At 33.5% G+C, this 23,280-nt stretch overlaps 1 protein-coding gene across 1 annotated transcript; it reads left to right on the top strand.

The window, feature by feature from the left end:
- Positions 1-13,603: 13,603 nt before the first annotated feature.
- LOC132050455 (ABC transporter B family member 11-like) lies at positions 13,604-22,485 on the top strand. The gene is made up of 13 exons (XM_059441706.1): positions 13,604-14,007; positions 15,969-16,425; positions 16,561-16,615; positions 16,710-16,885; positions 17,319-17,540; positions 17,889-18,127; positions 18,210-18,735; positions 18,855-19,128; positions 19,505-20,367; positions 20,713-20,979; positions 21,081-21,344; positions 21,447-21,743; positions 22,038-22,485. Exons 2-13 carry the CDS (start codon positions 16,090-16,092, stop codon positions 22,386-22,388), a joined length of 3,870 nt encoding a protein of 1,289 aa, XP_059297689.1. The 5' UTR covers positions 13,604-14,007; positions 15,969-16,089; the 3' UTR covers positions 22,389-22,485.
- The last annotated feature ends 795 nt before the right edge of the window (positions 22,486-23,280 follow it).

Here is a 23,280-nt window from a genome sequence, read left to right as displayed (position 1 = left end):
ATATAAGTTGGTCAAATTAATTTATAAGCACCTATAAGTTAAAATCGGACAAAAGTCATAAGTTGGTCACCCCAAACTTATGGTTTCGTAGATTATAAGTACTTTTTGTTTGACCAAACCTTTTACAATTGGAATAATTTCAGAGAGATCATTCCAGTTACCTCTTTTTTTATAAATATAATATCTTTTCTTTTTCTTATTAATAATGTTTTAAAAAATCAGTTCCTTTATTTAACTAGTTTTATAAATATTTTTTAACATATTTGTTAAGAACAAAAATTAATTCCTTTACGTCTTAGTGGACTCAGCATAAGAAATTCAAGAATATGAGAAAAGATTTGTATGCTCATTTACACTGTCTATTTTAAACAATTTAAATTAATACCTTCTTTTAATACCAATTTTTAACATGTATATACCTTCTTGTTTGATTTTACAATTTTTACTAATTCATACTCGGACTAAACAGTGGCAAGAGAACTACATCATTGTGTGTTTAAAGAATGCAGTTTTTATTGTTATTTTTTAAAAATCAATTCTCATTCACTGACACATGCAACTTTCAAGTATAAAGCATATTTCCCTTTAATTAAATATCTAAAAGATAAAAGCTAGCAACAAATAATAAAACTTGAAGTCCTAATAACAAATATTGGAATATCCTAAATCCCTATATCTACGAACTCAATAGAAACTAAACATTTAAATAAATAACTACTAGTAAAAGATAAATAGCATTATATGAATCTTTCAGGAACCCCGAGTTTCATCAATTTCTTTTCGACCTTGTCCTCTTGATCCTTTAAGTTGCACGCAGCGATTGAGGCCTCGTATCTTTGTTTTATTGAATTTTCACCTTCTTGCATACCATGTTTTCTAGCTTTGTCTTCTTGATCTTTTATTTGTACTTTCACCTGTTCCAACTTCTGCCAGTACTCATCAACGTTCTTGCTTCTTGAGGATGACATTCTTGCTTTTGGTATATGTATCAAACTCGACCACTGTTAAAATAAAAATAACAAAGTTAAATAAGCTAAACAAAGTATCCGAGATGGTAAAAGTAGATGGGGTTCTAGCTACTAGAAAAACACGAATTATCCCGAAAGGCTAATCGGAGCTAGTTTCGCAAGAAGTCCATTCAAAAATTTGTATTTTTCTTGTAGTGATTGGTCGCTCTCTCTACTACGTTAAAATACATTAGAGTGTATGTATAATAATCTTTTGCAACTAGAATTTAATAACATTAAAATATTTCGAATACATCCTTGAGAAGATGGTATGAGAATAAGTAATTTTTTCTTCAAATATATATGATATGTCCAATGTAACAGAACACAAATAAGCAAAACATATAATAGAAAAGAGCAACATTAATAGTCTTAAGAAAAACAAAGAACTTAAGAGATCAACTCAAACAGAAAAAAAACTTACGTTATTAACGAAGCCTAACTGAATTTGTGTGAAAGAGGCACCTTAATTATCACATGCATGTACTTCATTTGATTTATATAGACACCAATGCTTTAGTTCTTTCCTTATTTTTTCTTCTCTTTTTTACTCGTACAAATTAATGTAAATATTACTAAAAATAAGAATTACCATATTTTGAGGGAGAAGCTACAAAATGAAAGAAAACCGCCTAGGAAAACATTGGAAAATTTAAGAAAAGTCAACTCCAAGAAAAGAGTGGACAAAGAAAAGGAAAATTTGATAAATGAAATAAGGAAATAATAACATATATATATAGGAAGAGAGTTTTTCTTGTTTCTTTTATTAATTATTTTTATTTATTTATTTAGGGTATGTTTAGTTCGTTTTCTTTAAAGCAACTCAAGCGAAAAAAAAAAAAACAACTAAAACAGAAATGATTTAAATGCCATTGTAACTAGCTATAATAGTAAGAAAGTGTTGAGAAAATAAACAAATCGTTTTACAGTATGTTAGTTTAAAATTAAAATGAGATACAGTTCACAAAAGTTACTCAGACATTATTTAATAAATATAAAGTCTACTCAACTTATAGAAAACTAGAGGCACACTTTTTTTTTTTTTGCTTTTTTTTTCCTTCAAAATTAAATTAAATAAGATAAGGTAATAGTAAAAGCTCACAAAATGAATTAAATTAAATAAGATAGAGTAAAAGCTACTTAAATTCAAATAAAAATTCAATTTAACATGCTAATAACCAAAAAGATCACAAAATTTGAACGGTTGAAAATGACCCTACAAGTATCTCGACCGTGTATTTTATATTATTATCGATCTCCTATATTTACTGATTAATGATCTCCTCGATCGGGCAAGTGTGTTCTTAAAAATTAAAATGAATACCATCGTTTAAACATATTTTCTGAAATCACTTTTAATATAATTTCTTGGTATCAGGAACCAAAATAATTTTTCCTCAAAGCATGGTTGGTTTATAGATTTAAGATTTCAAAAAACGAGAACAAAAACACTTAGAAACGAAATATAAAGTGTCACATATAATTAGAGCTGTCAAAACGGGTCAGCCCAGCCCAAGCCTCGTCAGCCAACGAATTTGGTGGGTAGAGCAGGCCGGCCCTTCATTTTCAAGGGCCTTTAAATGGCCAGCCCAACCCAACCCTAGAAGGACCGCGGGCTGGAGTGGGCTAGCTCCTCATTTATTTATTTTTCAATTTCTTTTTATAAAAAGAATTCTTTTCAATCTAATATTCAAATCTATAATTATGTCGCTTTGTTAACATCTCTAACATATGATTATATGAAAGCACATAGTTCTACGACAACTTATAGCTTATTCAACACCAACAAATAGTAAAGCACAACTGATTCACTGTGAAAATTAAAATTGTCTTAATTAACATCTTCATCTTTGTCTACATTCATATGCAGATTTAATTAGTTAAACATTATCAAATAGATGCATTAAAATCAATAACATTTACATTTACTTAGAAATGTTACCTCTTTGAACTTGGGTAACGTAGTGCAACCAATTTGAGTAGCAACAGCCAACAAGTGTTAGGACATTTTCATGATGGATGTAACTTTTATACTTGGTGATTAGGTATTTTAGTAGTGGATAGTATTCATGCGTAAGATACTAAAACTTATTCGGTAATCAATATTCCTAGTTTTTACTTCTTTTCCACAATTTTCTTTTAAATTTTGAATTCACATGAAATCACAATCGAGAATGCAGCTTCTATACTTGGTGATTAGGATTTAACGCTAAATAAATAAAGTATTGTGTGAGATATTAAGACTTATTCAGTAACCACTATTCCTAATTTTTAATTTTTTTTTCACACTTATCTATTAACTCTTAACTTATAAATAGCCTTTTGGCCGGCCTTGGTCAAGCCTCGGGGACAACGGCCGGCGGGGCTTTATAAGCCTCAATTTAAATGGGCTTGAATAATCTTAACCCAACCCTACCTAATAGCAAGCTAGGTTGGGACGGCTTCAAGGGCTTGATATATATATATATATATATATATATATATATATATATAGGCATAATACATAAACAGGCCCTCAAAATTGGCCTCATTTTTTAAGTATGCCCTCCAACTTTGGGTGTGCACAAGTAAGCACCTCAACTTGTAAAAAGTTGAACACATAAACACAAATATTGACGTGGCACATAAATTTTGGAGGTGCCTAGATGATCATTTTGTAAGTTAAAGTGTTCAACTGATAAAGTGGAGACAAGTTGAGGTGTCTACTTGTGCACACTTAAAGTTGGAGAGCATACTTAAAAAATGAGACCAAGTTTGAGGGTCAATTAATGTATTATGCCTAAAAAAAAAAATTACAACATATGTTTTGACATAAGAAAAGTAAAAAAAAATTAACAAAAGCTGAGTGAGGCTTGTAGTTCCCTTTCACTTTGGGTGCATCTCTTAGTTCTTTGCTTTTCTTAAGAGCTTAGCAATAATGTTGCTCTTCTTCGTTCTTTATTTTTTGTTTATATAGATTTTTATAGTACGTTCATGGACAAAATTATAAATATAGTTTAAATAAGAAAAGTAAAGAAATTGTTAATGTATTTAAAATGCGACAAGCTCTTTAGTATCTGATTTAGTTTGCGAATTGCCCTTCTTTTGGGGTGGTCTTTAAATTTTGCCCTTCATATTTGAAATCTTTAAATTTTGCCCTTCGCTAAATCCCATAGGTTTCAGTTCGAACCCCCACACAAATAAAATTTTAAAAAAAATTCGCAAGGCAAAGTTTAAATTTCGCTATGCCCCCGTCGGCATACGATGTGAAGAATTAGCAAAGTTATGCCTACCCGCATACTTATGCCTTAAAAGGCGAACTTGACATAAGTATGCCGGTTCGCATAACTTTGATAATTCCTTCATAAGTTTATCGGATCCGGCATAAAAGTTTGCCAGTTAAAAGTATGCCCCCATCGGCATAAACTTGTTAAGGATTTACCAAACTTATCTTAGATGGGGGCATACTTATGCCTTATGGGCAAACTTTGCCTTGAAGCATATATATGTATTTTTTCAAGCATATATACCAAAGTTACATGGAAAAGTATTATGCTACAACCAAATGTCCATCCGGATACAAATTCACACTTTGGCAATACAAGGTAGATTAGCAATCGTTGATAGACTTCGTAAATATTTTCCCATCTTACGTAAGAGGACAAAGAAATATTTTCCCATCTTTATTTTGAATGCTCCATCACAAAAGGATTGTGGTACAGATTGTTGGTATGGCTGGGTACACTAGAAGAATAGGGGGTCGGCAAGATGAAATCACATGGATCTCACACGTTGCTAGACACAAATCGTGCCACTTTTTCCATTACTTGTCGCATTTTTGGTATGCTAGTGGCATTGGTTTGGAGAGAAAGGAACCTACTCGGTTTCAAAATACTCGGTTTCTTCCGATAGACTCTCAGAGAGATTGCACAACATATTCACATCCAAGGCAGAACAATTTCAAATGGCAGAGAGCTCTTCGTCGCTATGAATTGCTATCCCTGCTAAGTGTAGTTGATTAAAAACTGGCGTTGTTTTTTTAATGTAATAGTTGCTCCTAGTTTGACTTATACAAGTTAGTGAGTAGGAATTTTACCATGCGCTTGAAGGTCGACTTCAACTTTGTCTTTGTACAAGTTTTTTGGATGGAATAAAATAGACTTTCAACCAAAAAAAAGTTTGCCTTATAAGGCAAAGTTTAAATTTTATATATGCCCCCTCCGGCGACTTTTAGTTATGTTTAACTAAAAGTCTCGCAGGGGTGACTTTGCCTTGAGGGGCAGACTTTTAATTATGCGGATCCGGCATAACTTTAACTTTTTCTTAAAGATTGTATCTTTGGATCCGGCATACACTCCCCTAGTCCTGCCTTGCGAAATTATTTTTTTATTTTATGCTTGAGCGGGGTTCGAACCCCGTACATGTATTCGCTCATCTTTCCAAGCAAAGGGCAAAATTTAAAGACCACAAATATGAAGGGCAAAATTTAAAGACCACAAATTTGAGTGGCAAAATTTAAAGACCACCCCAAACGAAGGGCAATCCGTGCAAAAAAATGTAGTGTCATTAGGATTAGTAAGGTAAGGCCCAGCGGGGCATGTTTCTACTCTATTCTTTGAGGTTTGCTTTTATAAAACTCAAATATGGCAACAACAACAACATACTAAGTGAAATCCCACAAAGTGGAGTCTGGGTAGGGTAGAGCGTACGCAAACCTTACCCCTACCTTGGGAGGTAGAGAGGTTATTTTCGAAAGACCCTCGGTATAAGGACAAACAATTTCAAAGCAGTATGAACCCTGCACCAATACGGTGTGTGCCTTCATCGTCAAACTCCCCATTTTCTTGGATAATAGATTCAAAGTACTTGAAACTTTCTTTCCTTTGGATGTCATCGATTTAATTTAATTGTGTTAAATATTGCAGTATATATGTTGTTCAAGTTTGACATATATACCAAGATCAGGAATGGACAACGTCCGAGAGAAACTTAGCGATGAAGAATAAGTTGGAAGGGGTTAGAGAACATATACAAGAGTGAACAAACTACATTAAACAACTTGAGGTACAAAAAAAATCATGAATATGATTTGAGGAGAGATAGATTCGACGCTTCATATCATCTCAATGAGTTGTAGGATAAAGAAACCAAGCTCGAAGAAAAATTGCTGGAAAACGGTGTTAGCAACTACAAATTCTTTTAATTTCTTAGATTTAGGGATTTAGTAGTTAGGACTTCCCCAATTTTTTTACTAGCTAGAACTTCAAATTTGATGTTTCAGTCAGTACTTTGTCTTATGTTGTTCTTTATCTTTTTCCAGATACATTAAGATAAGGGAAGTGTTTTTACTTTACTTTTGGAGATCTCATTAATTAAGAATAATAGTATCCAAATTATTTAGGCAAATATATCAAGAAGCATTAGAATTATTTTTGTCAAAGCCTATCACATGTATACAATCGTAGCAGTTTATTTTTTTCACAACACGATATCATCCATTGTGACTGTTGAAATAGTCTTACATGTCTATTTTAATTCTATTTAATTAGTGCAATGGAACAATTCATCAAAAATTATGTTAGCTGATTAAATAGTTTTTGCAGCAGTTTGATATCTGCTTTGTATTAGTATCACTAGGTGGGCACGGGCCCAATATGTAGTTAACCACTATTCCTAATTTTTACTTTTTTTTTTGGTAAAATTAACAAAATGACTACCTTTTGGTAGTTTCCTATCATTTATAGTTACCTTTTAAAAATTACCATTTGTAGCTATGTTTTCTCAAATTAAGGTATTGTATTTGATGCTTATAAATACATAGTAACACAGTAAAAAATAAAACATATCCCTTGATTTAAGGCCATAACGGTGGGATCAATTAATTAGCTATTAATTGGTATTTTTTACCATACCCTTCCACAAAATTAGATTTTAGATTACCTTTCCATAACCATTTTCTATTCCTCCATCCAATCTTCAACATTCAAACATAAAAAATCAAAAATTCAAAATTTGAAAACATTCAACAACCAATATAGTTGAAGTTTTCAATATTGATTTCGTTCTTGATTTACCCATGTATTTGATAGCATAACCAATGTATTTGAAGTTTCTAATCAAACCCCATGTATTTTATATTAAATCTCATGTATTTGTGTGAGTAACAATTTGTATCACCCATGTATTTTAGCGGTAATGTATTTGAAGTTTTCAATATTGATTTCGTTTTGATTTACACATGTATTTGATAGCATAACCAATGTATTTGAAGTTACCAATCAAACCTCATGTATTTTTATATTAAATCTCATGTATTTGTATGAGTAACAATTCGCATCCCACATGTATTTGATGGATTAATTTGAACAAAATACACAAATACATAGAAAACTTACAATGTATTTTCGTCAGTCATGTATTTGAAACTAGATGAACTGATTGAATTAATTTGAACAAAATACACAAAAATATAGAAAAACTTACATAAATACACCACCAACCACAACAATTGGTAGCTATATCATAGAACATACACAAATACATATATTTTTCATCTTCTCAAAACCCTAAAAAACCCTAGATCACCAAAAAAAACCCACAGCCCAGATCAAATGCAACTCCGTCCAAATTTATGAGCCTTTGTCCATGCCCAAAAGTCTTGGCATTTACTACTACAACTTGCCCACAATGGGAGATAAGCCTGACCATAATGAATGATCATTCTAGTTGGAACATCATTCACATAAAAATGAAAATGGAAAGGTTAATTGCCTTCTTATGTTTAATTTGTCCACGAAGCTTGAAATCATGGAAACCAAAAATTTTTTGAGAGAGGGGCGGCCGCCACCCGTGGTGGTGGTGGTTGATAGAAGGAGAGAGAGAATTTTTTAGGGATTTGAGAAATGAAAAATCTGAAATGGGTAGTGAGTGAGAATAGAGAAAGTCAAAAATTTATGGAAAAAGGAGAGAGAATGGTAATGTATATTAAGTGATTAATATTGTTACCATTAAAAGGGGGATATCGGATTGGGGGTGTTAAATTTTAGGTGTATTTGTGCACCGAATGCGAAAGTTACCGTGTAGCTATATTAGTTAAATTCAAAAAAGTATTTAGTTATTATTAGTAATTAAAACAAAAGGTAGTTAATATCACTAATTATGTACTAAAAGTAGCTATAACACGTAATTTTTCCCTTTTTTTTCACACTAATCTATTAACTCTTAACTTATAAATAGCCTTTTGGCCGGCCTCGGTCAAGCCTCAAGGGACAACGGGCTGACTTGGGCTGGGCTTATAAGCCTCAATTTAAATGGGCTTGAATAATCTTAACCCAACCCTACCTAATAGCAAGCTAGGTTGCGCTTGCCTCAAGGGCTTGACATATATATACATATATATATATATATATATATATATATATATATATATATATAAAGGCCCATAATTGGCCTTATTTTTTAAGTATGCCCTCCAACTTTGGGTGTGCACAAGTAAGCACCTCAACTTGCAAAAAGTTGAACACATAAACACAAATATTGACGTGGCACATAAATTTTGGAGGTGCCTAGATGATCATTTTGTAAGTTAAAGTGTTCAATTGATAAAGTGGAGACAAGTTGAGGTGTCTACTTGTGCACACTTAAAGCTGGAGAGCGTACTTAAAAAATGAGACCAAGTTTGAGGGCCAATTAATGTATTATGCCTAAAAAAAATTACAACATATGTTTTGACATAAGAAAAGTAAAAAAAATTAACAAAAGCTGAGTGAGGCTTGTTAACGTTAGTTCCCTTTCACTTTGGGTGCATCTCTTAGTTCTTTGCTTTTCTTAAGAACTTAGCAATAATGTTGCTCTTCTTCGTTCTTTATTTTTTGTTTATATAGATTTTTATAGTACGTTCGTGGACAAAATTATAAATATAGTTTAAATAAGAAAAGTAAAGAAATTGTTAATGTATTTAAAATGCGACAAGCTCTTTAGTATCTGATTTAGTTTCATAAGGATTAGTAAGGTAAGGCTCGGCCAGTGGCTTCGGAAAAAAATTATATATATATATATATATATATATATATATATATATATATATATATATATATATATATATATATATATATATATGTGTGTGTGTGTGTGTGTGTGTGTGTGTGTATACCTTGAGAAATTAGTATATATTTAATTGTGCACTCTAACTAACGAAAGTGTCTTTGGGGCACGTTGGTTGCTTTTCCCTTACATGTCACCCCGGATCGAACCCGAATGTCACTTTTAATTATTTTTTTGAGCCTATTTTTAGGAAAACAATAAGCATTAAATGAGCTCGCCCAGATTTGAACTTGCACTGTCACCACATGTTGCACAGCCTTAGCCACTGAGCTATCTCTTTCATTTGCTTCACTGAGTTAAATTTTATTTATTACACATATTTGACCTATATACTTGTATTTTCGCCACTACTATGCTATTAGTGACCGTGTCCGACACAACCACGATTATCCCTCAGTCGTCATTAATTTTTTTGTTGGCATTTATGTTAAGATAATAGTGCCCACGTCTTAAAATCTCGGGTCCGCTCCGGGCCCCGGCGGGGGAACTCTATTCTTTGAGGTTCGCTTTTATAAAACTCAAATATGCCAATAACAACAACAACATACTAAGTGAAATCGCACAAAGTGGAGACTGGGTAGGGTAGAGCGTACGCAAACCTTACCCCTACCTTGGGAGGTAGTGAGGTTGTTTTCGATAGACCCTCGGTATAAGGACAAGCAATTCAAAGCAGTATGAACCCTGCACCAATACGGTGTGTGCCTTCATCGTCAACCTCCCCATTTTCTTGGATAATAGACACAAAATACTTGAAACTTTCTTTCTTTTGGATGTCATCGATTTAATTTAATTGTGTTACATATTGCAGTACGTTGTTCAAGTTTGACATATACACCAAGATTGGGAATGGACAATGTATAGAGAAACTTGGCGATGAAGAATAAGTTGGAAGAGGTGAGAGAACAAATACAAGAGCGAACAAACTACATTAAGCAACTTGAGGGACAAGAAAATCATGAATATGATTTGAGGAGAGATAGATTCGATGCTTCAAATCATCTCAATGAGTTGTAGGATAAAGAAACCAAGCTCGAAGAAAAATTGCTGGAAAACGGTGTTAGCAACTACAAATTCTTTTAATTTCTTAGATTTAGGGATTTAGTAGTTAGGACTTCCTCAAGATTGTTACTAGCTAGAACTTCAAATTTGATATTTCAGTCAGTACTTTCTCTTATGTTGTTCTTTATCTTTTTCCAGATACATAAGATTAGGGAAGTTTTTTTACTTTACTTTTGGACAGCTCATTAATTAAGAATAATAGTATGCAAATTATTTAGGCAAATATATCAAGAAGCGTTAGAATTATTTTTGTCAAAGCCTATCACATGTATTCAATCGTAACAGTTTTTTTTTTCACAACACGATATCATCCATTGTGACTGTTGAAATAGTCTTATTTGTCTATTTTAATTCTATCTAATTAGTGCAATGGAACAATTCATCAAAAATGATGTTAGCTGATTAAACAGTTTTTGCAGCAGTTTGAAATCTGCTTTGTATTAGTATTACTAGGTGGGAGATGCCCGTGCTGAGCACGGGCCCAATATGTATTTATATTTTTTTTTTGAAACCGATTTATTATTTTATTCGTTTCAATTTATATGACATAATTTAATATAACATTTTAATGATTAAGAATTTAGAATTTGCAATCTTAAATGGCACAATATTTTTATGGCTGCAAAACCTTTTATCCTTCTTTTTATCTAATTTTCTCATTAGACAAAAAGCTTATAAGGATAATCATAATAAATTGATATTTAAAAAAGATAATAGTTGAATTTATCTTGATGAAGGCTGGGCGAAACCTAGAACAACATTTTTGGAAAAGCTTCTGCGTTGCTTCCTAATCAATATTTATTTATCTTATCAATCAAAACAATTAGCATACAACAAACTTTCAAAAACATTTTTTATAAAAAGAGTTGGTCAAAAATCTCGAAACACCCATGAGACTACTCAAGTACAGGACCAATAATAACAGTTTATTTTAAATACCATCACATTATCTTTCAATTGAATTCCAAATAAAATTCATACAAAATTATAAAGGCAGAAGCAAAAGTGAAATTAATTTTATTAACCGTAAAGATTGAGAACTTAAAAAGAAGAAAATTAGCCGTTTCTGATTAACTTGAGGCAGGGTCTAGGACTTCATGTGAATAATTTGTCTTGGAAAAGACATGGATATGACATAAGCAGATCATGAGACTGGTGAAGCTTCTCAACGGTGATTCTTATATAAGAGAAATTAATGACAAGATATTTCTCCAAAATAAAGAAAAGACAAAAGAGAAGTTTACGACTTTTGGCTTTCAGCACACCCCTTAAGAAAATATTAATTCTTAAAAAAAAATATACTCCTTTCGTTCACTTTTACTTGTCCATTATTTCCTTTATAGATTTTTATTTTTACTTGTCAATTTTCACATATCAAGGTAAGACAATTTCTTTTTTCTTTTTTACCCTTAGCATTTGTTACTCATTTCAAATCATTTTTCCAACTCCAATACAATTATACACCATTTAATAGGGGTATTATGATAAAATACCTATCTTAATCATTATTTCTTAAACAGCGTGAAAAGTCAAAACGTGACAAGTAAAAGTGAACGGAGGGAGTAGATATTTTGACTAATTTACTCTAATTAAAGTACTCCTTCCGTTCACTTTTACGTGTCCACTATTCCCTTTATGGATTTTCATTTTTACTTGTCAATTTTCACATATAAAGGTAAGATAAATTTTTTTTCCTGTTTTACCCTTAGCATTTATTACTCATTTCAAATCATTTTCCCAACTTCAATACAATTATACACCATTTAATAGGGTATTGTAATAAAACACCTATCTTAATTATTATTTCTTAAATAACGTGAAAAGTCAAAACATGACAAGTAAAAGTGAAAGGAGGGAGTAGTACCTATTTAATATACTACACTATTAGTTTCTTGATTACATAAAAACTCACTTACCTATATAAATAGGAATGAATTTGAAAGAAAATAATTACTCCTTTTATCCTAATTTATGTGGCACCTTTCGGGTTTCGAGAGTCAACCAAGTATTTCTTGATTAGAATTTTTTTATGTGCCTTTTAAATTTTAAGTTGTTCATTATTGTGATTTGTAGTATCTTTTAACGTAGTTTTCAAATATATAAATTTTATTTTTTAAAAAAACTTAAAGCTTTTATGTCTGAATTCACGATTAAAATTTAAAAGTTTAAATCTCAAATTCCGACTATGACACATACATTGGGGATAGAGGGAGTAATACCTTTTGATTCTGTAAAAGCAGTTACTTGGAACCAATATAAAAATGTGGAAACTACATTTTATGGATAGAGGCAGTATTATAATAAAGTAACAAAAAAAAAATTAATTATGGTATAAAATCTTAAGTGAACGTGACACTTTTTAGTTGGCAAGTTTTGGTATGGAATTTATAGTGGGTGAGTTGCGGTGTGGTATCACATGTTCGAATCTGGACTTCGATTGCTGATGCACTGTCACATTGTCTAATAAGGCAATTTCCCGGCAACAAAACACTTTTGACATTTCTCGAGAAAATAACAAATATGGTCCCTTATTTTGGTAATAGATACGTTATAGTCTCTTAAGTATTATCTGTGCAGTTTTGGTCCTTTAATTTATCAAAAGAAAAGTAAGTACTTCTGGTTTAGGTCAAATATTTTCCGAACACTGATTGTTAAATCTAATCGAAACTGTGAGAATAGAAAATATTTAACAAGAACTCACATTTTGAAGTATAAATTTTGTAGTTTTTGTTATTTTGGTATATTTCAAAAGTCTGGTGCAGCTTTTTGAGGTGTAATTTATGTTTTTTTTTTAATCTATTTTTTGTATTTTGTAGATTTTTATGTTGCGATTTCTAAAATTTTGACGAAAATTTTGGTGTTTCTGGTTAGAAAATATTTTTACAGTACTCGTTAAATTTAGTCCCCTTGTTTCAATTTATGTGGCACACTTTCTTTTTTATTTTGTCCCAAAAAGAATGTTACCGTTCTATATTCAGAAAATTTAAGTTTTTGAAATGATTTACCGCCAAATAAATATCTAAGACTTGTTTTGGACCACACATATTAAACTTTTTTATTTTTTTTTAAACTCCGTGCCTAATCAAATTGTTCCACATGAGACGGAAGAAGTAGTAATTAGAGTTAAATATTTGACAGAAGACTAAAAGTGCTCACTTTTGACAAAATTAAAGGACTAAACTTGCTTAAGTTGAACTTAAAAGACTATTTTGAACCTACGATAAAAATAAGAGACCATTTTAATTATTTTCTCGACATTTTTCAGTCAAAGTCATACCTTGCTGTGTAAGTTGTGTTTCCATATAAATATACAGATATTCATTCGCTTCATCCATACTCCAAGAAAAAAAGCTTACCTAAGCAATTACGTAAGTTCAGAATATACTATAGTAGTATTAAATAAAATAAAAAGTCCACCCCACGTCTTGTGCTCCAAGAAAATCCATTTTCTTGATTTCTTCAATAGTATATCACTATATAGAAAATCCATTTTCTTGATTTCTTCAATAGTATATTACTATATAGTTGTAGCATTTTTGGTAGGTTAATTTAAAGGGAAGTTAGGCGGCAGCCTGCAGCAAAGAAGAACATAGAGGAAACTCACTAAATATTCATTTCTCCCAAGGAAACTCAAAACTTTACAGACATAAAGTGCATTGCCCTGAAAAAAAGGAAACTAAAACAAATAGTTGGTAGCTCCCAAAAAACCTTAACAACCAGTGTCAATCTGTCAATCATAAGGAGAAAGAAAAGAAGATTGAAGTTGATCCACCAAGGGCAAAATTGTCTATAGAGAAGTGGACATATATATTGTATACTCATTTCTGTATAAGCAGGCTAGCAGAATCTGCTGTTTCAGGTGAGTTTGCATGACTTTTTCCTACTGTATTTGCTTTACATACTTAGATTCTTGTTAGGAGTATGTTTTATTTGAGTCTATTGGAAACAATCTGTCTCCCTTCACGAGATAGGGGTGAGGCGGGGTACACATCACCCCTCCCCAAGACCCTATTTGTGGTCAGTGGCGGAATCAGAATTTTTATTAAGGGTTCAAAATCTGCTATATATATATATATAAAAAAAAAAAAAATTAACCTTGTATATATAGTGTGTTTCGGATGAACGCTCTTGTCCCTTACGGTAGGTATGTTGTTGTTGATGATGATGATCAAATTAAGGAGATAATTCTGATTTGTTAGGATGTTCTGTCTGCTTTGTTAGGTGTCAATTTTGTCATTTTCATCCTTTAGTATCAAGCATTTTATTTTGTTAGAATGCTCTGTTTGTTTTGTTAGTTTTTTTTATTTTTGAAGGTTTGATTGATTGTTCAATTAGTGTTATGTCAGCAAACTAATGTGCACCTTCTCAAAAACAAAACAAAATAGAAGAGAAAGAAAAGGCATATTTATGAAATCTCCATAAATGCATTTGGAGTTTCTATTTTTCAGATTTTTACTTTTGTTGCTTCATTTAATGAAAAAGCTATAGTTTTGGGATTTTCATAATAATTTTAGGGGATTTTGCATCCAATTGCTATTTTTTCTGTTGGGGGTCAATTTTGTCATTTTCATCCGGGTTTGAAATTTTTTCATTACTACTACTATTTATGTGTTCTTTCATGAATGAAATTTCCTGCCAATTCAAAAACTGAATTTTGTTAACTCAGATATTGCATTATTAGTGTTTGAATATTTTGAAGTATGCACGCAATAACAATATTTTGATTGCTTCATAAACTACGATTGTTTCTTTTACTTTGGTTATCTTTACTATTTTTGATCGCAATACTTTTCATTCTTCAATATTTTCATCATAGCAATTTTACTCTTATTTTTCCAAACCTGTTTCGAAAAACACCTTTTCTTGAGCCGAGGGTCTATCGGAAATTTCCTTTTTACGGTTTTACCCCACAAAGTATGTCGTTGTTGATAAGTTAGCTGACAATAATAGTAATAGAGGTCGAAAAGTTAATGAAAATTATTGTGGAAGTTGGGTTTCTGATCTTGAAAAAATTTATTCTTGTTCATGACTAAGTGTCTATAATTACATTTCTGTTAAATAAAATGCTTGATATTTATCCATCTTATTCTCATATTTCTTACCTCTTATGTGCATTTATTCTTGACATTTGATATGGTGATTAAGATTAAATAAGAAAGGAAGTTGTTGGTATTTGTTTCATTCTGAGTTCAATTATAACTACACAGTGAATGACAAATCAATTTGATTGAGATAAGCACAAGTTGATTAAAATTAAATTGTAATTATATGTAAGATATGAAACACATATAGATAATGTAGAAGTTGAAATGTAGAACCTTTGAGATGGATTTTGATGCCCTTAATTAAGCAGTTGGATGAGAGCAAGTTGATATTGATGAGCAGATTATGAAGTTGAAAATAAAATAAGAGTGAGTTGCATGATGGTTCAATTATAGGAAATAAAGAGAGTAGACTAAAGCAAATAATGTTTAGAAATACTTTAAGAAACTACTCTAATTTAATAGTGATTGAATAATAGAGGGGGATTTTTGACTGATTTATGACCAGAATGATCTTATCCTATGTTTATTTCTTGGTATTCTAGGAAGTTATTGGAATGGGGTGTATCTTCTTTCATTAATTCCTTATAGATTAAGCTTTTTTTCCTGATTGAATGAGCTTTATTTGTCCGAAATTATGTATAAATATCATCCTTTTTTAGATAGATATCTTGTCATGTTATAATCCACTGTCCAGATAATTGATCAGTACTCGTTTGTTGCTTTCTTCCCTTCTGGGTTTCTATTGTGCTTTTAGTAAAATGCTATTCCTTTTCAGGTCTGAGTAATAGCCTGCGAGCGGAAATTATATGCTAGTGTAATTGGGATTCAAGGTGTTGTGACAACCAAAATTACTCTTAACATTGGAAGCATAGGCACAGCTCGCGCAGGTTCTTGATATGGCTGAAAGGAACGGTTTGAATGGAAATACAGGACTCAATGAGGCCTCCTCGTCATCAGGAGTGCAAACTCTGGCTGATACAAATTCTGAAAACAATACAGGCCAACAGCAAGATTCAGACAAGACCAAACAAACGGAGAGCACAAATACAGTTCCCTTTTACAAGCTCTTCTCCTTTGCTGATTCCACTGATATCGTTTTGATGATCATTGGAACAATTGCAGCAATTGGCAACGGGTTGTCCCTTCCCATTATGACAATTCTTTTTGGAGAATTGACCGACTCATTCGGACAAAACCAAAATAACAAAGATATTCTTCGGATAGTCTCCAAGGTAATAGACTTTGCCTTTTAACCGTATGCTTTCATGAACATTTTCCAAATACTATCACTCCTTATTTGATCTTTTATAGACTTAGTAGCACCCTTCTGAAAATGAGATCTTCTAAATCTGTCTAATTTCATGTAGGTCTCACTGAAATTTGTCTACTTAGCTTTGGGATGCGGGGCAGCTGCATTTCTTCGTAAGTTACTCATTCTGATGAGCGTTCTGCCTTACTTAAGCATAGGCAATTTTGAATTATTATTGAAGTTTAAATTAATATGGATTTTGTTCAGAGGTTTCTTGTTGGATGATCTCCGGTGAAAGACAGGCTGCTCGAATAAGGAGTCTCTATCTGAAAACTATTTTGCAACAAGATATTGCTTTCTATGATAAGGAAACAAATACGGGAGAGGTGGTTGGGAGGATGTCTGGTGACACTGTTCTTATACAAGATGCAATGGGCGAGAAGGTACGTACTGCTGAAAAGAAACACTATGGACCATTTGGCCATAAAAGTATTCACTTTTTTCCGGAATAATTATTCACTTTATTTGAAAATCAGCTTTTGGCCATGAAAATTCCAAATCCAACTTGAAGTTGTATTTCAAATTTGGAAAACAGCTTATAACCTGTTTTCCAACTCACTTTTCACTTTTGAAGTTGTATTTCAAAACATGAACACATGTTTGTGGTTAAAACATTCTTCCAAATATTCTTTGCAAAAAGTATAACCAAACACAACTCCATCTTCAACTCCAACTCCATAAATTCCAATAAAGTGAAAAATATCTGGAATCTATCGTCAAGCGCCTATTACATAATTCACTTTCTGCATAAAAGATCCTTTGTGACGATAGAATTGTGCTTTCTATACTTGATGTTATTTCCTCAACTGTGGGCAGGTAGGGAAATTTGTACAGCTGATATCAACATTCGTTGGGGGCTTTGTCATTGCATTTACCAAAGGCTGGCTTCTCACGCTTGTCATGTTATCTGCCATTCCTCCACTTGTCATATCTGGTGCAGCAATGTCCCTCGTCCTATCAAGGATGGCGTCCACTGGACAAGATGCTTATGCCAAGGCTGCAACGGTGGTTGAACAGACAATTGGCTCCATTAGAACGGTATGTCATAAGTTTAAATTAGGGATAATTACATTTTTGGACCGCTTTAAAACATAATAGCCTGTTAAATGTATATGTTTTGTATATTAACCATAAATATACATCTCATATACACACAATATACACATAATATACATAACCAGCGTACAGATTTTGTATATTTTGGCAAGAGCTTGTAATTAATTTTGGCTGATGGACCAAAAATCAAAAAAGCCCTTTAAATTATTGGGATGCCCATGCTTATTTTCATGTTCTGATGATATTTGTATCGGAGTAAAGCCATCTGTGTTTCACTTTCTTCTCAGAAAATCACCAGTATGATATGTATCTTATTTGTTTCCTCCTCAGGTTGCATCATTTACAGGGGAGAAGCAAGCTGTAGCCAACTATAACAAATCCCTAATTAAAGCTTACAAGTCAGGTGCAAATGAAGGGCTGGCAACTGGATTAGGTCTCGGGTCACTTTTTGCTATTATATACTGCAGCTATGCTTTGGCTATCTGGTATGGCTCAAGGCTCATCTTGGAAAAAGGATATACTGGTGGTCAAGTTCTCAATGTAATTATTGCTGTGTTAACTGCTTCCATGTGAGTACTTTTTTGAACTAGTAAATTACAGGATTTTCTAAGCTTTTAATTCATGCGATATGATTAAATATTTCTATGTCAGGTCCCTGGGACAGGCATCTCCGTGTATGTCGGCATTCGCTGCAGGTCAAGCTGCAGCTTTCAAGATGTTTGAAACCATAAAGAGAAAGCCGGATATAGATGCTTATGATACCAATGGAAAAACATTGGACGACATCCATGGAGATATTGAATTGAATGATGTGCATTTCAGTTACCCAGCCAGACCTGATGAGCAAATATTCGGTGGATTTTCACTATTTGTATCAAGTGGCACAACTGCAGCTTTGGTTGGGCAAAGTGGAAGTGGGAAGTCAACAGTCATAAGTCTGATAGAAAGATTTTATGATCCTCAATCTGGTCAAGTTTTGATTGATGGAATTAATCTCAAGGACTTCCAGCTTAAGTGGATCAGGGGAAAGATCGGTCTTGTGAGCCAAGAACCCGTGCTTTTCACAGCGAGCATTAAGGAAAATATTGTGTATGGCAAGCATGATGCTACTGCTGAAGAAATCAAAGCTGCAGTTGAGTTAGCAAATGCTGCAAAGTTCATAGATAAACTACCGCAGGTTTTTTTTGGAACTTAGTCTCGTCATTTTTCAAAAGTATCTGCTGCTTCTTTCAGCTTTCTTTTTGTCTTAAAATGATGTGTATCATTTACCGTTTACATGAAAACTTCTTTGTTTAGGGTCTAGACACCATGGTCGGAGAACATGGAACTCAACTTTCTGGTGGGCAAAAGCAAAGAATTGCCATTGCAAGAGCAATTTTAAAAGATCCACGGATATTACTATTAGATGAAGCAACAAGTGCATTAGATGCAGAATCTGAGAGAGTTGTACAAGAAGCATTGGATAGAATTATGATCAACAGAACAACCATCGTAGTTGCACATCGATTGAGCACAATAAGGAATGCTGATACGATTGCAGTCATTCATCGAGGAAAAGTTGTTGAAAAAGGTATTGGACCATATAGACTTAGTTAGATATGCTATCTCTGAACATCAATATTAATTTCACTATTATTCTGTTCAACAACGTATACTAATCCAGAATGTTATAGTAGTCTGTTAAGCATATTAAATGACAAATACATGACGTCCGAATTCAGACACATCCAAACATGAACCAAGAACTTTGTCTTTAGTATTATTTGTGTGTGTTGTGTGAATCACTAGAGACTCTTATGAAGCTAATGCTTGTTTCTTGATCTGTTAAGTCTTTCCTAGCAGAGCTATAAAGGACACCTCCACTGAGAGTTTCTTTTCCGTTAAAATAATTTCTTAAAAGAAAGACACAAACATTCTCTTTAACATCATTGCTGTGGACTGTTCAGGCACACATAACGAACTGCTCAAGGATCCTGAGGGAGCGTACTCTCAGCTGATATGCTTACAAGAAGTGAACAAAGAAACAGAAAAATCAGTCTTAGATGAGAGGGACGGATTAGATAAGTCTATGTCAAGTAAAAGAATGTCACTATTACGATCTGTCAGTCAGAGTTCATCTGGCATAGGAAATAGCAGCCGCCACTCACTCCCCATGTCATTTGGTTTACCTAATGGAGTTAGTGTACCTGAAACAGCAAACGCAGACATCCAGGAAGTATCTGAAAAGCCATTAAAGGTTCCCCTTCGTCGCCTAGCCTATCTCAATAAGCCTGAGATACCCGTGATTATCGTTGGAACTGTGGCTGCAATTATTAATGGTGCTATACTTCCAATTTTCGGCATCTTATTCTCTAGCGTGATCAAAACGTTTTACGAGCCACCACATGAACTAAGGAAGGACTCAAAGTTTTGGGCTCTCATGTTTGTTCTTCTTGCAGCTGTAACTTTAATTGCATTTCCTGCAAGGACATACCTTTTCAGTATAGCTGGTTGTAAGTTGATAAGAAGAATTAGATCAATGTGCTTTGAGAAAGTGGTCCACATGGAGGTAGGATGGTTTGACGAATCTGATCACTCCACTGGAATGATTGGGTCTAGGCTTTCTGCCGATGCAGCCACAGTCCGTGCTTTAGTAGGAGATGCACTTGCTCAAACGGTCCAAGATAGTGCAACAGCAATTGTTGGTTTAGTTATTGCTTTTGAAGCGAGTTGGCAGTTGGCTCTTATCATCCTCGCTATGATACCTCTAATTGGAGTGAATGGATATATTCAAATCAAGTTCATGACAGGATTCAGTGCAGATGCAAAGGTTAATTTGTCTCAATCCTTATTACTATACAGCTTACATAATAATGAATGAAGTTGCTGGTAACATTAAAGAATATGGATAATCGAGTCTTAAACTTGAAAGTTTTTCCTCAAACATCAGTCAAATCACTACATTAGCCAGCTATAAATCTTTTTAACCTCCAGATGGTTAATTTGTCTGAATCCTTGTTATATTGCTTGCATAATAGTGAATGAAGTTGCTGGTAATATTAAAAAAAATTCTCAAACATCAGTAAAATCACTACATTAGCCAATCTACAAATCTTTTTAGTCTTCAGTTGGTTCTTTCGGTGATAATGTTACTGATTAATCGTACTTTTTACAGAAGATGTATGAGAAAGCAAGTCAAGTTGCGAACGATGCTGTTGGAGGTATAAGAACTGTTGCGTCATTTTGTGCAGAAGAGAAGGTGATGGAAATGTACAAAAGAAAGTGTGAAGGTCCATTGAAGGCGGGAATAAAGCAAGGTTTGATTAGCGGGATAGGGTTTGGTGTATCATTTAGTTTGCTGTTTCTTGTATATGCAACCAGTTTTTACGCGGGAGCTCGTCTTGTTCAGGATGGCAAAATCACTTTCTCAGACGTTTTCCGTGTATGCATGCACAATACCCCCTGTTACATTTTTCTTTCTTTTTTTAAGGATTTTAGTTAGGTCTGTTATGAGGCTAATTTTGAGTATTTGCAACCTGGCAGGTTTTCTTTGCTCTGACGATGGCAGCTATAGGCATTTCCCAGTCAAGCTCATTGGCTCCAGATTCAAGCAAGGCGAAGATTGCCGCTGCTTCCATATTTGCTATTCTAGACAGGAAATCAAAAATAGATCCCAGTGATGATTCTGGTATGACACTGGACACTGTGAAGGGAGATATTGAGCTGCAGCACGTAAGCTTTAAGTATCCAACGAGGCCAGATGTTCAAATTTTAAGAGACCTTTGCTTGACCATTCGCAGTGGAAAGGTGAATTTACTGTTTGATATGAGTTTTTCCAGGACAAAGTAAGAGTTTGCCTTACTGGTTAATTAATTCATTGGTTAACTTTGTTATGAATTGAAATTTCAGACGGTTGCTTTGGTTGGGGAAAGCGGATGTGGAAAGTCAACCGTGATATCTTTGCTGCAAAGGTTTTATGATCCTGATGCAGGCCAGATATCGTTGGACGGAATAGAGATTCAGAAGTTCCAGGTAAAATGGCTAAGGCAGCAAATGGGGCTTGTAAGCCAAGAACCAGTGTTGTTCAACGATACAATCCGGGCCAATATTGCATATGGAAAGGACGAAGGAAATGCAACTGAAGCAGAAATTATAGCAGCAGCAGAATTAGCAAACGCGCACAAGTTCATCAGTGGTTTGCAACAGGTTGGTTTGGATATTATTTATACTTTAATGATTAATTCTCCATGCATGCATATTGTTAATGGAAGCGATTGATAAGCGACCTTACATATAATAAGTATAGTCAAACCTCTCTATAACAACGTCGTTTTCTCCAATTTATTTTTGCTGATATAGTGAAATGCTGTTATAGAGAACATATAATATAATATAACATGAAAGATCGGTTCCATAGAAAACATGATTGTTATAGTGAAGTGCTATTATATATGGATGTTGTTATAGAGAGGTCTGACTGTGATAACTTCATGAATATAGGGTTATGATACGACAGTGGGAGAGCGAGGAGCTCAGCTGTCAGGTGGGCAAAAGCAACGAGTGGCCATAGCGAGGGCCATAGTGAAAAATCCGAAAATCCTACTATTGGATGAGGCGACAAGTGCATTGGATGCAGAATCAGAGAGAATAGTTCAAGATGCACTTGACCGGGTGGTGGTAAATCGTACAACCGTGGTGGTAGCACATAGATTATCCACCATCAAAGGAGCAGATGTAATTGCTGTGGTAAAAAATGGTGTTATTGTGGAGAAAGGGAAGCATGAGACTCTTATCAATATCAAAGATGGATTTTATTCCTCTTTGGTTGCTCTCCACACCAGAGCATCCTAGTTCTACAACTCCTTTTACTTAATTAGCAGTACTATTATTGGATTCATTTTTTGAGAGGAGCAAGTTAATGTCATCGTGTGTTCTGCCTTGTTACTTATATATTATTGGGAAAAGGGTCACATTTGCCCCTCTACTTTCAAATATAGTTTACATTTACCCTCCGTTATACTTTGGGGTCATATATACCCCTACCGTTAGCAAAGTAGTCAAATTTACCCCTATTTTTAACAGAATTCCAATGTGGCAGTGGACCCATTTATTAAAATGCCACAGTAGAAGAGAAGAATCAAAAAGGGAAAACCCGAAAACAAAATCAGGAATCAAAGCATAGCAAAAGATTACCTATTTGCCGGATTTCGCTATTTCTCATTATAATCCATGGAAAATACGTTCATTTTCATGTACAACAAAATCAAAAAAGCTTCAGAAGCCGAATAAAATATCTTAACTCTGTCACAGAAGGAAGTTCGAAGAATAAATTGATCGATTAGTTGAACTATACACAACTCAAATTAGGAGTTTTCTCTTCTTTAGGGAGTTACAGCTATGGAGGAAGAAAGAGAATAGTGATGGTCTTTGCCTGGTTGAAGCTGACAGTAGCACTCCTTTTGTTTCTCTCTCTACAAATATTCATGTATATGGTTGAGATTGCTGGGTTTTAATTTTCCCCTAATCTATCCACTTGTGTTTGTAACTATGAGTGGCGACAACTATCTTATGCAAATATTCATGTATTTGGTATGAACTCACTCATGTTATTGATGGACAATTACTACCTAGCATGTCACCTGGGATAATTAACTCAAAGTGACTAAAAAGTCTTCAAATTACTAAAGATTACGTGCGGGGCCCACCCCACATCAAAACCCAATTAAATTTGGGATTAAGAAGA

This window comes from Lycium ferocissimum, chromosome 3, assembly GCF_029784015.1.
Source record: "Lycium ferocissimum isolate CSIRO_LF1 chromosome 3, AGI_CSIRO_Lferr_CH_V1, whole genome shotgun sequence".
NCBI lineage: Eukaryota > Viridiplantae > Streptophyta > Magnoliopsida > Solanales > Solanaceae > Lycium > Lycium ferocissimum.
Note: the sequence above shows the minus strand (reverse complement) of the source record. Positions and strands in the feature narration are given on the sequence as shown.

Excerpts from the sequence above, each read along its gene's own strand:
- LOC132050455 (XM_059441706.1), top strand. The coding sequence starts at position 16,090 with ATGGCTGAAAGGAACGGTTTGAATGGAAATACAGGACTCAATGAGGCC. Across the intron at positions 16,426-16,560 it reads TTCTTCGGATAGTCTCCAAG|GTCTCACTGAAATTTGTCTA; the intron begins GTAATAGACTTT and ends AATTTCATGTAG. Across the intron at positions 21,345-21,446 it reads TGACCATTCGCAGTGGAAAG|ACGGTTGCTTTGGTTGGGGA; the intron begins GTGAATTTACTG and ends TTGAAATTTCAG.